The sequence below is a fragment of the Teleopsis dalmanni genome, chromosome 1 (genome assembly GCF_002237135.1).
Source record: "Teleopsis dalmanni isolate 2A chromosome 1, ASM223713v2, whole genome shotgun sequence".
Classification (NCBI taxonomy): domain Eukaryota; kingdom Metazoa; phylum Arthropoda; class Insecta; order Diptera; family Diopsidae; genus Teleopsis; species Teleopsis dalmanni.
The window spans coordinates 27050988-27066469 of NC_051846.1; the positions used below are offsets into that span (position 1 = coordinate 27050988).

Below are 15482 nucleotides of genomic sequence, written 5' to 3' on the forward strand. Positions count from 1 at the left end.
AGCTTGACTGTCTGATAGTATGTATATATTCCTGCCAAATATATCATCTACATTCAAACAAGCTATAGCTTCCCTGATAGCGACCACATTTAGATTGTAACCATATACAATCTATATTAAACTAAACATATGATTATTTGAATTTATAATTATGTATATATCTTTTTCTTTCTTCTTCTTGTTATTATTATTATTATTAATATTAATTATATTAATCAATTTACCGTCGTCTCTATTTGTACTTTTTTTCCTCTATAGAGATTGTATCATTTAAATAGTTTACAACAGCTTACAAAATGTAGTCTATTTATATTGAAACCATTTTCAACCATACCTGCCGTGATTGTGGTGAGGGTGATGAAAGACCCACCCATCTACTTTGTTGAGTATATTAAATATTTACTACATGACCTCCCTATGAATAGTTTTATAAGCTTTGTCAAAGGTTCTAACCCTCGGGTTTTCAATTATACGGTAACACAATCAAGTCTAAATGGATCTCTTGGGATTGCAGGTGTAAACTAACCTAATGTATTGAAACCATATACCTTTACTAAACATATGGTTATTTGAATTTTGTATGTATGTTTATCTCTTTTCTTTCTTATTTTTATTATTATTATTATTAAATGTATCATATTAAATTATTAATAACCTCTAATTGAATTGAACCTTTTGTCCCCTATAAAGATTATTTCATTTAAATAGATTACAAAAATAAAAAATAGATTATTTATTTTGTAATCAGATATCTTTAATAAAAAAATATGGTAATTGAATTTATATGTATGTGTATCTTGTTATCTTTCTTATTCTTAATACCATTATAATTAATTATATCTTATTAATGCTTTAATCGTTTCTATAACTTTTTTTCTAGTTTGTCTACTCACCACTGCCGAACTACTGTGAACCAGGCAGACAGACTGTAGTAAATGGACAAAATTTTCATTTACGTTTATAGAAATTCCTTTATATCATATATCTATATCTTCATGACACATTAATAATTACAAGACGGAAAACCAAACGACAAAAAGCCATAACTTACCTAAGTGCATTTGGGAATAAAAATACCGACGTAATTTTTGTACGTAAAATTTGTTGTCTTTGAAAAAATATAATAATTAACGAAAATATTAAATAAATTAATGACTTAAATGTTTTTGAAAATACGGACGCACGCGTTTAGGGAAACTAAAGTCTAAAAATAAAATTAATTCTAAGTAATATCAATGAAACAACATTAACCCTTTAGATACACAATAAGTTGAAACGCATTTTTAAACAAATAATAATTAGTTATATTTAATGTTATTGTATTAACTTTTTTAATTATATGTTTATAAAATAAGGCGTATGTTTTAATTGTTTAAATGTAAAATTTAATTTTAGTAAATAACAAATAAAATTTAAAAGTAAATGCAAGCAAGTTTCTTTATTTCTTCATTTTGAAATGTTATATTAAGTCTATACAAAAAAGCACAGTTTGAATCGAACGTTTAAATTTTATATTATGTATAAAAATAAAAATTTTCTAAATTTAAAAATTATAAAAAAATACAATATTTACTTCAACACAAAATTAATTTATAAATAATATTTATATAAACAAAACTGTTATAATTACGAGATTTTGTGCAACAAAAGTTATGATTTAAGTTTATAATTATTTTGTTATTTTACAATTATATTGCTTAGGTTTTAAGTCAATGATATATGCTTAAGTAACTAAACTTAGAGAGCAATTTCCTTTAAATACGGCATATGCCCCGCAGCTAATTATACACCGACTATACTTGTACTATAGTTTCAAATTTTTATTTTGAGCATTTTAGAATATTTCTAATAAAAGACTTATGTAAACAGAATTGATAAAAATTTAGAACTAATTACTCTGAGATATAAGTACACTGTCACAAGTTTATTCAAACGAATTATAAATTAAATTAATATAGAGCTGATGAAAATTTGAACTTATATATGCTTGTTAATGTAATATAAAAAAAAATTGTTATAAATAAGCCGTTGAAATTGTATTAATTAAGGTACTAAAATTAGTAAATGGTATATTTATCAATATAATGCTATATAGTGTTCGATTCTATTATATATATTTAATACCAAGCATAATTTATAAATAAATATATATTACAATTTTTTAAAAATGAAACATTTGAATTGTTTTAGTATACATAGAAGGTTTATAAGTTTTTATATAATTTAATATTTTATATTTATGTAATGTTACTTTACTACTTCACTTTACAACCTAAAGCAACTATTTCAGATAAATGTAAGAAATAATTATTATAAATTACTCTTAAAATTCAAGTTATTATATTAGTATTATTATAAACCCATTTAAATTTATGAGGTTGTATTATATTTTGCATCATTTACAATTGTACGTTTAAATTATGAGATTTGAGATCATAGGTGATATATAGTAAGTCATTATAAAAATAATTGATAGGGACGGAAAAAATAACTGATAGGGAAAGAAAAAAATTATTGAAATAAAGAATTTGTATTTATTTCAAGGAAAATCACAAATCAATATGACTGCTATATTTTTTTGTGATAAAAATTATATTACCATAAAATTATATATATAAATTATTTACTATTGCTTTGGTATGTGTCAATTATTTTTCTATTTAATTAGAAGAAATATTTCGTGGATTAAAAATTTATAATAACTAGGAACTCTCTAGCTTATAATAGCGTTATAATAAAACGTTGAAAAGTTCGATAAGTCTAAATTTAAACAAGGTATTAAAAAAATAAAAAAATTTTTATTTCAAGAGGATTGATTCGAAAAAATTGTTTTAAATTAATATAGTATCTAAAACAAACTGAGAATGGTTACAGGCTCCTCGGCTAGGTCAATTATTTCTTAGTCTGATAAAGTGATCAACAATAATCCAGTCAAGGCATAAAGAGGGGTTTTGAATATACATCGAGTTAATAGAGAGTAAAAGTGCTCAAGTGCACTGGCTCAAATAGCTTCAACATAATTAATTAATTAAAAGAATTAAATATTTTGATTTTTGGGAATAAAAATTTTTCTCTTAAAAACCAAATAGTATCTGGATTAAGATAAACCTGATATCTTTAATGTATATATTTACACAAAAATCAATCCTTTAAGAGTTAAGACTGAATTGATTTTTTTTCAAAATTAATATAAATACCTATTATTGAATAAACCCTACCTTCTTTGAATTAAATAATCTAAAATTTTATTTAAATTCCAAAAATCTCTATTAAGAGAAACTGATTTTTGTTTATATTCAAACAAACAATTAATATTAAATTTGATTTTAACGTCAGTTATGACGAAAGTGACTATTTTACTTAATAGAAACTATTATGTTTAATAGAGAGGTTTCGAACAGTAGTAAATTACAATAATAAAATTTTATTATTTTTAATTAATTGAGTTTTTGGGTAGCCATACATCTGTTTCGAGTATTGCCAAATACTAATCATCAGTATTCTTGGAATTATTTCTTGTTTTTAATTATTAATACATAATCTTTTGCGACTATAAGTATCAAGGGTTCAACTCGTACCCTGCCAAATTTGAAGCTCAGAGTCAGCGTTCATTGAGCAACTGACTCAAAGCCTTATCGTTACTTGACTTGTATGTTAGAACTTGGAGTTTTGTTAATTTGCTGTGAAAGTTCATTAATACATATATTTGCTGTGTTATATTAGAACAAAATCATATATAATATATAAACATAATAAAAATTATAGTTATTTTTAATTGTTAAATTTAATTTTAATATTTTAAAAGTAAATCATATCTGAATACACATTAAGTTGATATCTATAGAAGTTTTAAATAATTGAATTTTTGGCTGACCATACAGCTGTTTCGAGTATTGCTAAATACCCATCGTCAGTGAACACCTCTCTATTTAAATACCATAGTTTTTATTAAAGTAAAAATAGTCAGTTCTGTCGTATTCATGTTAAAATCAAATTTAAGGAATATTTTTAAACAAAAATCAATCATTTACAAGTTAAAGCTTTTTGAAGAACAGATTATCTCTGGATGTGGACTAAGTTAATTCCTTTAAGGAATAGATTCAAATAAAGGTGAAGTTAAAATTAAGCTAATAAACTTTAAATTCTATTTAAATCACTTTTTCGAAAATTTCATTTAAAATCAATATCCTTTATATTCCCCTCAGAGAAAGTAGAGTACGTTTTATTTATACTTTGGAATATGAGAACATCTTAAGTTAATATCTTAAATTTTAATAAATGCTGCGCGAATCTTTGTAGGGTAAAGTTCCCTTCCATTCACAAAGTTTATTTAGTACCGAGACCCTTGTCTCAGCGTATTTGTTTTTTATAGTACATAAATAAAAAAAAGTCATCAAAAAGTCGTTAAAAAGTCACCAATCACTTACACTACAACCTCTCTAAATCACACAATCTATACGTACTCTCTTATAAATAACATTCAAAACAATATTTTACTGATAAATAGAAGTAAAGTTTGATTAATATTATTATATTATTTCATGGAATATTTGAAACTTTCTTGGAAATAGTTGCATATGGTCTATAAAGCAATTGATTCTACTTATATATAACATTACATACTTGGTACCGGCCATACTGACGAAAATGGTTTCGAAATGCATCTTGAATTATAAACTATATATTTATATATCTGAGTAAATGCGCTTATATCATAAAAACTAAATGCAAAGCAATTTCACTGCACTTTAAGGCAAATCTATTAAGGATTATTTGAGTTAAAAATTAAGGCAACTGTTAGTTAATGGATGTTGACGTTATTCCTATAAATATTATATGATGTAAATAAATATACTATATGATATATGCATAAATTCGTTAAAATAATGTTTTGTAATAATACTTTTATCTTGTAAATTATATGTTTAGTTATAACGTCAAACCCTTAGTGGATGGATGGATGAAAAGTTATCCAAAAGTGTATATTATAATACTTTTACTAAAACCAATTACTAGAATGTTGGTTTGTGTTAAATTAATTTAAACGCAACCATATTCATACCAAATACTATTATTCTTATCGTCTGTGCGCTTACGCAGCAATTTATCATCCGGATTAATTGTGCTATTGGTTGGTGTACTCTCGCGTGTTGTATTGCCTTGAACTTGGTTCTGTTGATCACTTGGATTACTACCAATCATGGTGTTAATACGATTATACATTAGAAATGTGGAAGGATTATCGTTGTTTTGTGTATGTATATTTGTGGGTGTTTGTGGTTCAGCTGTATTCGCACCTAGTGTTGTTGATGATGTATTACTATTTGTTGGTGATACTTGTGCTTGACTATTCGAATCAGGAATTTTTTGATTTTCATCAATTAAATAGACTGTCCTTCTGGAACCAGCAGTACCAAGTGTTAAACTACTGCCTGTGACATCGGGTGCTTCGAGTCTATTTTGTATATTAAATAAATAAATAAAAAAAATTTATAAATAATTTTAATAATCAAATATAAAATAAAATATTAAAACAACAAAGAAAAAGCTTAATAGTAAGTTTTCATCATTGGAATTAAAAAATCAGATTTTAAAATCGAATTAAATACGAATATTTAAGTGCAGTGAAAGCTCCTTTAAGTGGAAACACTGATTATATCTAATTGAAAGAATTATTCGTTTTAAAGGTCGTGTCTTATATAAAAAATAAAATGTGGATACGAGCAACATTGCTCGATGAAGACAGGTCTTCGTTTTTTACGATACTCTACTAACAGAGTTTTCACTGTATATAAGACTACACACTATATATAAAGGTTATACCTTATATAAAAAATGAAAACTAGATATGAGCAACATTACTCGATTAAGACAGGTCTTCGTTTTTTATGATACTCTTCTAACAGAGTTTTCACTGTATATAAGACTACACACTATATATAAAGGTCATACTTATATAAAAAATGAAAACTAGATATGAGCAACATTACTCGATTAAGACAGGTCTTCGTTTTTTATGATACTCTTCTAACAGAGTTTTCACTGTATATAAGACTACACACTATATATAAAGGTCATACCTTATATAAAAAATGAAAACTAGATATGAGCAACATTACTCGATTAAGACAGGTCTTCGTTTTTTACGATACTCTACTAACAGAGTTTTCACTGTATATAGGACTAAGCAAATATTATAAAAAATAAGTATTTTTTTAATGAAATTTCTGAAAAATTATCTGTACTATGAAAATAATTTTAAAAATGATTTAAAATTAACCTGAACAAACTTTTACTTAAAAATCTATTATAATTCCATAATATAAACTTATTATATATTAAAACATTAAAAACAAAACAACAAAATTTATAAATAAAACAGCATTTAATTATAAAAAAAATTAACAAATAAAAAAATAATTAAATTATTAAGAACCATTGTTGATTTAAGTATAACAGCACAAAGCAGCCAGCACAAAATTTTATGCAACACTAAAGGGTTAAACACCAATTAAATTTAATAACATTCATGTATTTACTGAAGCGAGAAATTATAAAAATAAGGCAATTAATTAAATATTTAATTTTGAAATCTTTCCAATATTTTAAGTCACAAAATTTTTTAATTATTGAAATAATATTTTCATACAATATAATTGTTGGTGTATTAGATATACCTGCAGCGACTACAAGATTTTGGTATAAATTATAAATAGCTTATCTTTCATTGATAAAATTAAATAAAATTATATTCAAGGGCAATAAAGAATCCAATTAAAATCAGCTATTAAATATGAACTTCGATCTAAACACCAACAATTGCCAATTATTTTACTCAAGGCACATACAGCCTCAATAACAATAAAGCTACTAAATCTGAGCTGCGAATACAACGCCAATATTTTATTAATTATTGTACAGCTAAAATCAATTTTTCTATTAGTTAAAAACAGGTGAAACAGGATCTACTTAGTTACCCCACTTATAAACACTGACGACCAAGAACCGTTAACCAATTAGCACTAGAGATACTCAAGCTTAAGTACAATCTTAACGCAAAGTATTGTCAGCGCTCAGTATTGTCAACGTAGAGTATCGTCAACATAAAGCACTGTCAGTAAAATATTATTAAGACACAATATTGTCAACGCATAGTAATGTCAACGCACAATATTGTCGACGCAAAGTATTGTTAACGTAAAATATTCTTAACGCAAAATTTTGTTGACGCACAGCATTGTCATTGCATAGTATTATCAACGCACAATATTGTCAACGCACAATATTGTCAACGCACAATATTATCAACGCACAATATTGTCAACGCACAATATTGTCAATGCAGTGTATTGTCAACGTAAAGTACCGTCAACGCAAAGTATTACCAATGGAAAACATTGTTAACGCAAAGTATTGTCACCATAAAGTTAACTATATCATAAGTTGCAAACAGCCATGTTGAGCTACACATTAACGCAGGCGTCTATATGCGGTTCTTCACTTTATAGAGACTTGATAAAAAAAACGGATTACTATAATAACAACAATACATCAGTACAACAAATGTACAACATTTAGCACTCTCCATATCACGTCCCATGTACTTGCTACAGTAACAATTCCTTAGTGAAACTAATGTTTCACTTACTCACCATATTATGCGAAAGCCCACTTTTGAGATAATGGGTTTTAAAGTTGGAAATTTTTACATAGAAACTACCAACTAATATATATGTTCCAACTTTTATGTTGTTTGTGTAATCAATGTATAAATCGTGTGTTTGTAAATTGTACTAGTTTAATCAATATAAAAGCTTGCATCTTCAAACCTCTATATTTCAAGAAGTTCGGTATAAATTGAGGTGAAAAAAAACTTACTTATAGTTGACTCTATTAAAATCTATTGTAAAATGGTCATCGCTTTCCAAGAATTGAAATCGATATATGCTACTGACATTACCTATATTTTTGGAACTTAAGGTGAAGAAACGTTGGGTTAGGTTAAACTGAGTCGAATTTTCAAATTGGTCTCTGACGATAACACATAGAGTTAAACCTTAATATAGATTTTGTAGTGAATATTTGTGTGGTATTGAGTCAACTATTTACAGCAGTTTTAGTATATTTAAGTTTGAGTAAAACTTTGAATGTGTACTTAGCGCTTGTCGATGAGCATTGCTGTTTATATGTTGCATATAATTAGCTTTGCTTGCTTACCCATACTGACAATAATTTTTTATATGTACAGTCATATCAGAAAAATTACAAAACCTCAAACACAAGAATAAAAAAGTTTGACAAGACTCTACACAATGTGTAGGATAGGGAAGGTAATACCTAATGTGATAGGTATGGAGAAGGTAAAATAATGGAAGATGAGAAGGAGCAAGGATGAAAGATAAAAGTTAGAGGTGTTTAATTTAACCTCGGTTCAGGTGAGGAAATCTTGTCACGGAGCCAAAATTCTATAGGGTCCAAATTTATGCATGCTTTAGGGCAAGAAAAAAGATTGAGAGCGTCATTTTGGTGCTAAGAGCAGCTGGTTCTACGTTTGGGAACTATCCATCTTTATAGACGACCAAGTGCTGTGCATCCCTCCAGAAAAAGTTAGGAAAACAGGTCTTCGGAGCCAGAGACGAAATTTCGACACCTCCTAAACGGACTTCACAAGTAGGTCCCAGCGGGTTACAAGAACAATAATAGGAAAACATGTATAGTATGTGTTCGTTTAACATTTGTTATTAATTTCTTGTATCGCTGTCTTAGAGATGTGGTTTTCAAATATATAAGCAACAATGAAAGGGATGTAGCCAACTAAGAGAATGAAGTCACTACTTGTTTATTTGGTTTAAATTGGTTTAAACAATAACAACTAATTGTTTGAATATTAAACTTAACTTAAAACATACTCTTTCCAATATAGTACATAACATTAACTGTAATTTAACACCAAAGTATGATTAACTTATGTCTAATAAAAAAGCAAAGTGAAGCGGACAATATACAAATGTGATAGCCACAGGAAGGAGACACATACTTGTTAAACAACACATAATAGTATAAAGTTTAAATTAACTTTAAAATTTCTACTTTTTACCGATTTAATTTCATATGAAACATTTCCAGAACTTTAACGTCATCTTACTTTGTAAATATAACCAACAACATGCCAGGATAAAAACAAAATTAATTATGATAATTAAAAAAAAAATTAAATTTTAATATAATATATAAATAATAAGAAATATAAATAATAATAGCAATTACCCGTGCACACTATTTCTACGAGAATTATTTAAATCCGTACGTTTCTGTGCTTGTAAACTACTCCGCACCACGCCACCACGTACAATTGTATTATCCTTATTAGCATCACTGATTTTTATATATCAATTTTATATCAGTTTTTTTTGAATTGTGTATATTTATGAAATTTATAAAAAAAAAAACGTTAAAAAATTTACATGTTGTGCGATAATAAAAGAATATTTAATGATTTCTGTGCGCATTATAATGTAAAACTACTTACCGCTGTAGACTCTGACGCATTGGTATATTACGTTGTAGAAGATGTGTATCAGATACGATAGACATAGGCTCTTCAGTGCTGTTATCGGAATCATTTCCACCAGATTCAGAGCCTATTATAAATTGGGATTGAGTAAGACGTGAATCATCCACCCAAGAACGTCGATTCTAAATTAAAAATTGATTATTTGAAAACGAAATTATGTTAAAAAATATTTATTAAATTTTACTAACCCTGCTGGGCACTTTATTCATTAGATCAGAACTTGCTTTCTTTACACGTCGTACTAAACTACTGGCAAATGGTTTTCTGCAATAATTATAAAAAATATATAAATATAGTGTATAGTGTAATTATAATTTAATGTTTAATTTAATAATGTTTAATTTAATGATTATAATTTAATGTTAATTACATACTTCTTAGGTACTGTGCTTTCAGATTTTTTATAATGTTCCATTATTTTTTCCTCCAATTTTTCTTTCTGACGGCTTAAATTATGAACACGTTCGGTGTAACTTTTTTCTTCTTCATGAAAATGTTGCTTATCTTCTAATGAATGTGACAACAATTCGTGATATTGGGATAGCAGTTGTGACACATTGTCCATAAGTGTTTTTCGATCAGTATCAAGATCAGAATTCATTTGCAGCAACATCTAAAAATATAATAATATATAAATCACTTTATTATACTATTATTTACCTTAACAGTATAAATAATATATATTATATTATACTTCATTTTAAATTTGTTACATGGAAATTTATAACAATTATATTATATATATAAAGAGCTTGCAGCTATGGCATTTTAGCCGTCTATCGTATAAATAATATATATGTACAGTATAAATATAATAATATATATATACAATATAAATATAATAATATATATATACAGTATAAATATAATAATATATATATACAGTATAAATATAATAATATATAATAAACAGTAAATAAATATAATAATATATATATACAGTATAAATATAATAATATATATATACAGTATAAATATATAATATATATATTATTAATAATATTAATATAGTAAATATTAATATATACTAGTATATAATAAAATAATAATAATTATTATATAATAATATATATATACAGTAAATTAGTAAATATATACAGTATAAATATAATAATATATATATACAGTATAAATATAATAATATATATATACAGTATAAATATAATAATATATATATACAGTATAAATATAATAATATATATATAAATATAATAATATATATATAAATATAATAATATATATATAAATATAATAATATATATATAAATATAATAATATATATATACAGTATAAACTGTTATTTATATAATTATTATTATCTCATATTTGTGCATAAAAATAAATAAAAAATAATTCTTAAAATATTAAAAAACATTGGATGTAAATTCAAGCCCAAAAGAAAGAAAAAAATCCTTAATATTATTTACTTAAGAAACTAAATCAGACCTTAAAGCTTGCTATAACGAAAGATTTAGCAATCTTGGTATAACGAAAAATTTAATGTAAAAGCTTTTGTTGTTGTTATTGTCCTATACGATTGTTTCTTAAGGGCATCTTAAAATTTATTAAAACGAAGTATTTTAAGCCGTTCAAATTTTATATGTTAACATAGTAGGCCAATAATTCTAAGTGTAGCCTTCGGATCGCTTTTATAAAATGACCAATATAATCCTCGGGGCGCGCGAGGATGTAATCAAGTATATAAGATGAAAGGTATTACATGTATGCAGGGCTTAGGGGGTGGATAGGTAACGGGTGGAAATTTGGATAGAGGATGGAGCTTCATCGCCAAATGAGGAAGTAAGTTCATCGATGGTCTCTTGTCTTAATAATCCATTTCAAAAGTCGTAATAAATCATCGCACGAAAATATTCTTGCATTAATTCCATTTTTTCGAATACCTAATTTACAAATCACAGTTATGAGTGACCCTCGTACAAATTCTGTCCTATTTAGACCAATTTAGGCTTACGACCTGAAGAGCAACTTTACCTACACAGACTTTTCTGGCCAATCTAAAATAATACAATAAAAATTTATATTACCTCACAACGCTGTATTGCTTTGCTGTATTCGATTTCTAGCATCTTGACTTGATCGCTCTTGCTATTTATTTCTCCACTTAATTCTGTATTTTGTAACTTAAGTTTGCTATTTTCGTTGCGTATCATTTTGTATTGCTCCTTTAAAACAAAATAAAAAAAATTAAATCATTTATTTATTTACATATAATTTTTTAGAAAATTACTTGTATATTTTTGTATTCGTTCTTAAAGCGGTCGCTTGTAGCAAATAGATTACGGAAATCATCTGTTAATTTTGAATGTTCCGTGCGTAAAATAGATAAATCTTCTGAACACGATTTCATAGATGCATTCTCTTTGGTTAGATCTTCAATTTGCTTTTCCAAACTGTCAATATGTTCCCGTAACTCTCGCGACTCATTGCGTAAATCTCGCACAACGCTTTTAAGTTGTTCCTTGCCTTTGTTGAGTGAATCATATTCAGAAGACAATTGATCATGTAAGGTTTGCATTGTAACTTGGTCGTGTAGCAAATTCTTGTGTTCTTTTTTCACAGTCTCGATTTGTTTTAGTAGCACATCTTTTTCAGCCGCCAATTGTGAATTTGCCAACTGCAGAGCTATATGCTGATTACTTAAAGAAGTTATCTGTGAACCTAGTGTAGCTACATCAACACTTAAACGTGCATTATCTGCTTGCAATTGTTCATTTGTACATTGTAATGCTGTATTTAGTGCGTTTATTTTCGTATTTGCTTCTGATAAACGCATTAATTCAGCAGTTTCTCTTGCTGGACTGACTCTAATTCTATGCTCGAAACTTAACTCTTGTGGTTCGCTCGAAAGTTCAATATTCTTCTCCACTGTATAGATTTCTTTACGATGGCATAATACACACATATCTGATTTAGTGTTTGAATTTTGTTGTTGTTCTTTTGACACATTCAGCATGATTTCTCGTACTGTTTTGAAAGTTTCCGGATTGCGTACTAATTTTTCCACAACTGTTTCGACATTTATTTCAGCATTTGCATCTGTTTGATCGACAGTTAGTCCTAGTTTTTCCAAATTGTGTCTTACTTTATTTGTGGCAAGTGTACCGGACACTAAATCGTTGCGTAGAGTCTCAATTGTTTCGGAATCAATATCGCGCTGCGATAATAAATCTTGATTTTGTTTTTCCAAATCTGTGATTTTAATCTGTGTCAATTCAGCTTCTTTAACTTCCTTTACCAGACGCGTCACTTCTTTCGTTTGTGTTTCCAATTTGACTGTAGTCTCGTCAAGTTGTACAGATTTTTCTTCAATACTCTCTTTTAGTTTTGTTACTTCTTTTGTTAAGCTAACATTTTCTCGCTCAAACGAACTTAATTTGTTTTCCAAATCATACATCTTTATTTTTGTATTATCATATTCTCTAGTTTTTTCTGAAAACTGTTCCAATTCTCTAGTTTTTGTTTCCAATAAACGTTCTAAGTCATCTGCTCTTCGCTGTATACTTTCGTTAAGTGTTTGTATACGTTGTTTCTCTTTGTTTAATGTTTCAACGTGTTTTTCAAAATCAATCATTTTACTACGATCAATTTCACGTTCTTGACTTTGTTTGTCATAGGATTTTTGACGATTGTCAAGTGTGTCTTGCAATTTTTTATTCTCTTCCAAAGCATTTTTAAAAACATTTTCAAGTTCAGTATTCTGTTGAATTTGTCGCTGCAAATTTTCCTGCATTTGATCAAGTTTTAAAGAAAACTTCTTCTTATCCTTTTCCAATTCCAATATTTTATTTGTTGATTCATGGAATGAAGATTCTTTTAGCTGATCAAGTGCAGCAGCAAGTCGTCTGTTTTCAAGTTCAAGTTTTAAGGCACGAGTCTAAAAATAATATGTGATTAATACATTATAAATTTTAAGTTAAATATATTAAACCTGTGCATTATTTGTCAATTGTTCAGATAAACTGTTATCGCCTGAATTACATTCGTCTTCATTGTCCGAAAATGATTTATCAATTTCTTGAGTTGTGTTCAAATTTTTGGCCACTAATTGCAGTTGTGTATTTTCTTCTAATAGTTCTTCCAACTTTGAACGATCGACATCACGCTCCAATGCCATGTCATTAAGTTTTTGTTTATATTTAATTATTTCAGATTCGAGCGTCATAACATGTTCAGAACGCTTACGTGACCGTTGTAATTGGTCTTCTAACATTTCTCTACAATAACACACATTAATTTATTATTTATCAAATAATAAAAGAAGAAAATTTAAATTAATTATATACTTTGTTTCTAATAACATGCGGTTGTCTTCTCTTAATTCTTCAACACGAGTTTTGTAAAATTCAGCATCGGTTAATTTTTCACGAAATTTTTGCACTTCGATCTCAAGCCTATTTGCACGCTCAGCATGTTCTCGCAGCACATCAACTTCATCGCGATAAGCTGCTGCACGTTTAGCTTCTGCATACCATTCCTGACTCTAAAAGTTTAATAAGAAACATAATCAAAAATTTAAAAATGTTTTTCAAAAATTGTTCTTACCTCAGATCTAAGTTTTTCGTATTGTGCGCTTTTGTGTTCCAATTCTTCACGCAATTCCAACTGGCTCTCCGCCTTTTCTTCCCTGTAATAAACAGAAAAGTCTTTTTGTAAACATTTTTGTATCAATTAATGATATTTAACGGTAATAATCATTATAGAAGCTTATTGGTTTATTTTGGAGGATTTTTTTTTCGAAGTTAGTGTGATTTCTTCCTGAGGGCAGAGTACTTAAATTTCTACCAATTCTACCCCAATTTTGTACATTTAATTCTTTTAAATAACGTAAATTTAATAAAGACTACTACTCCTTACAGATGCAGTATTCTCTTCGAGACCGAAGTTGTCAGACAACCAGGTTCTTAATAGACCTCCACCTAACATCTACATGAAAGAACGACATCTCTCTCGTGCATCAAAAACTGTCCTAGCTCAATTGAGATCAGGATATAGCCGAGTCCTAAACAGTTACTTGTCACGCATAAACACGTTTTTTCTTGATGTGTGCCTAAACTGCACCTCTACTCTCCATGACGTCGCCCATCCGTTCTCCTGTTCTACAACGCACACAAACCTCCGTCTAATTGATCTTTAGAGCCACCCCATTAAAGTGGCCAGGTTTTTCCATCAGAATCCAGATTAAATTTCACCCACCCAATTCCACCCGATCCTCATTTCTCATCTATTACCCTCAAGCACTACCCAACCATGTAATTGTCTTGTATATCCTTTAACTTTATCTGCTTACAGGTCCCAGCGGGTTGTTACAATAACAACTAATACTCCTACTAAATATTAAGTAAGATATCCATTTCAATATCCAAAATAGAAAAGATATATATCAAACATACAATTCTTGTCTCAACTTCCGCAGTTTAGATTTCAAATCAGCTAATTCAACAGCCAAATGATTGCTTTCTGAATTGGAAGAAGATGGTGTACAGGAAGATTTCAAGCTACTTGATGGTGACAGCGGTAAACTAGCATTTCCATCCACACATGAGGACATATTTACATCTGGCTCTGTACATATAGATGATATCCATTTCATATACATATTATCACGCTCCTTTGTTAGACGAAGTATATGATTATACATAACAGTTGGTGTTAGTAGATCAATAGATTCTTCTGTCAGCACCAAGCTATGATTATCAGTCACCTGTTAATAATAATTTTTTTATTTAATATCAGTTAATCTTTAATTTATCCATAATATACCTGCTTAATGAGTTCGACAATTGCATGCTGAATATCCACATCCAATTCTTTTATTCTTGCAATAAAAAGCTCTTTATTTGGACACTGCACAGCAGCACCAAGCAATAAAGTTAATAATATTTTCATT

General features: G+C 27.8%; 2 protein-coding genes across 2 annotated transcripts in view; one reads left to right on the forward strand and one right to left on the reverse strand.

Annotated features, from left to right (window-relative positions):
- The window catches only part of LOC119673288 (lipase member I-like), a gene marked incomplete in the record, with an annotated part of 638721 nt that overhangs the window by 361478 nt on the left and 261761 nt on the right, over positions 1-15482 (forward strand).
- On the reverse strand, positions 4930-15481 carry LOC119673284 (girdin-like). Its single transcript, XM_038084549.1, has 12 exons — positions 15356-15481; positions 14986-15296; positions 14138-14219; positions 13879-14075; positions 13524-13809; positions 11823-13469; positions 11620-11757; positions 9949-10187; positions 9763-9838; positions 9530-9696; positions 9268-9375; positions 4930-5455 (listed from the first exon to the last, which is right to left on the reverse strand). The coding sequence occupies exons 1-12, from the start codon at positions 15479-15481 to the stop codon at positions 5041-5043; spliced, it is 3792 nt and encodes a 1263-aa protein (XP_037940477.1). The 3' UTR covers positions 4930-5040.

Coding starts and splice junctions, on each gene's coding strand:
- LOC119673284 (XM_038084549.1), bottom strand. CDS start 15,481: ATGAAAATATTATTAACTTTATTGCTTGGTGCTGCTGTGCAGTGTCCA. Junction 15,297..15,355: donor TTGTCGAACTCATTAAGCAG/GTATATTATGGA, acceptor TATTATTAACAG/GTGACTGATAATCATAGCTT. Junction 13,470..13,523: donor AATTGACAAATAATGCACAG/GTTTAATATATT, acceptor TATTATTTTTAG/ACTCGTGCCTTAAAACTTGA.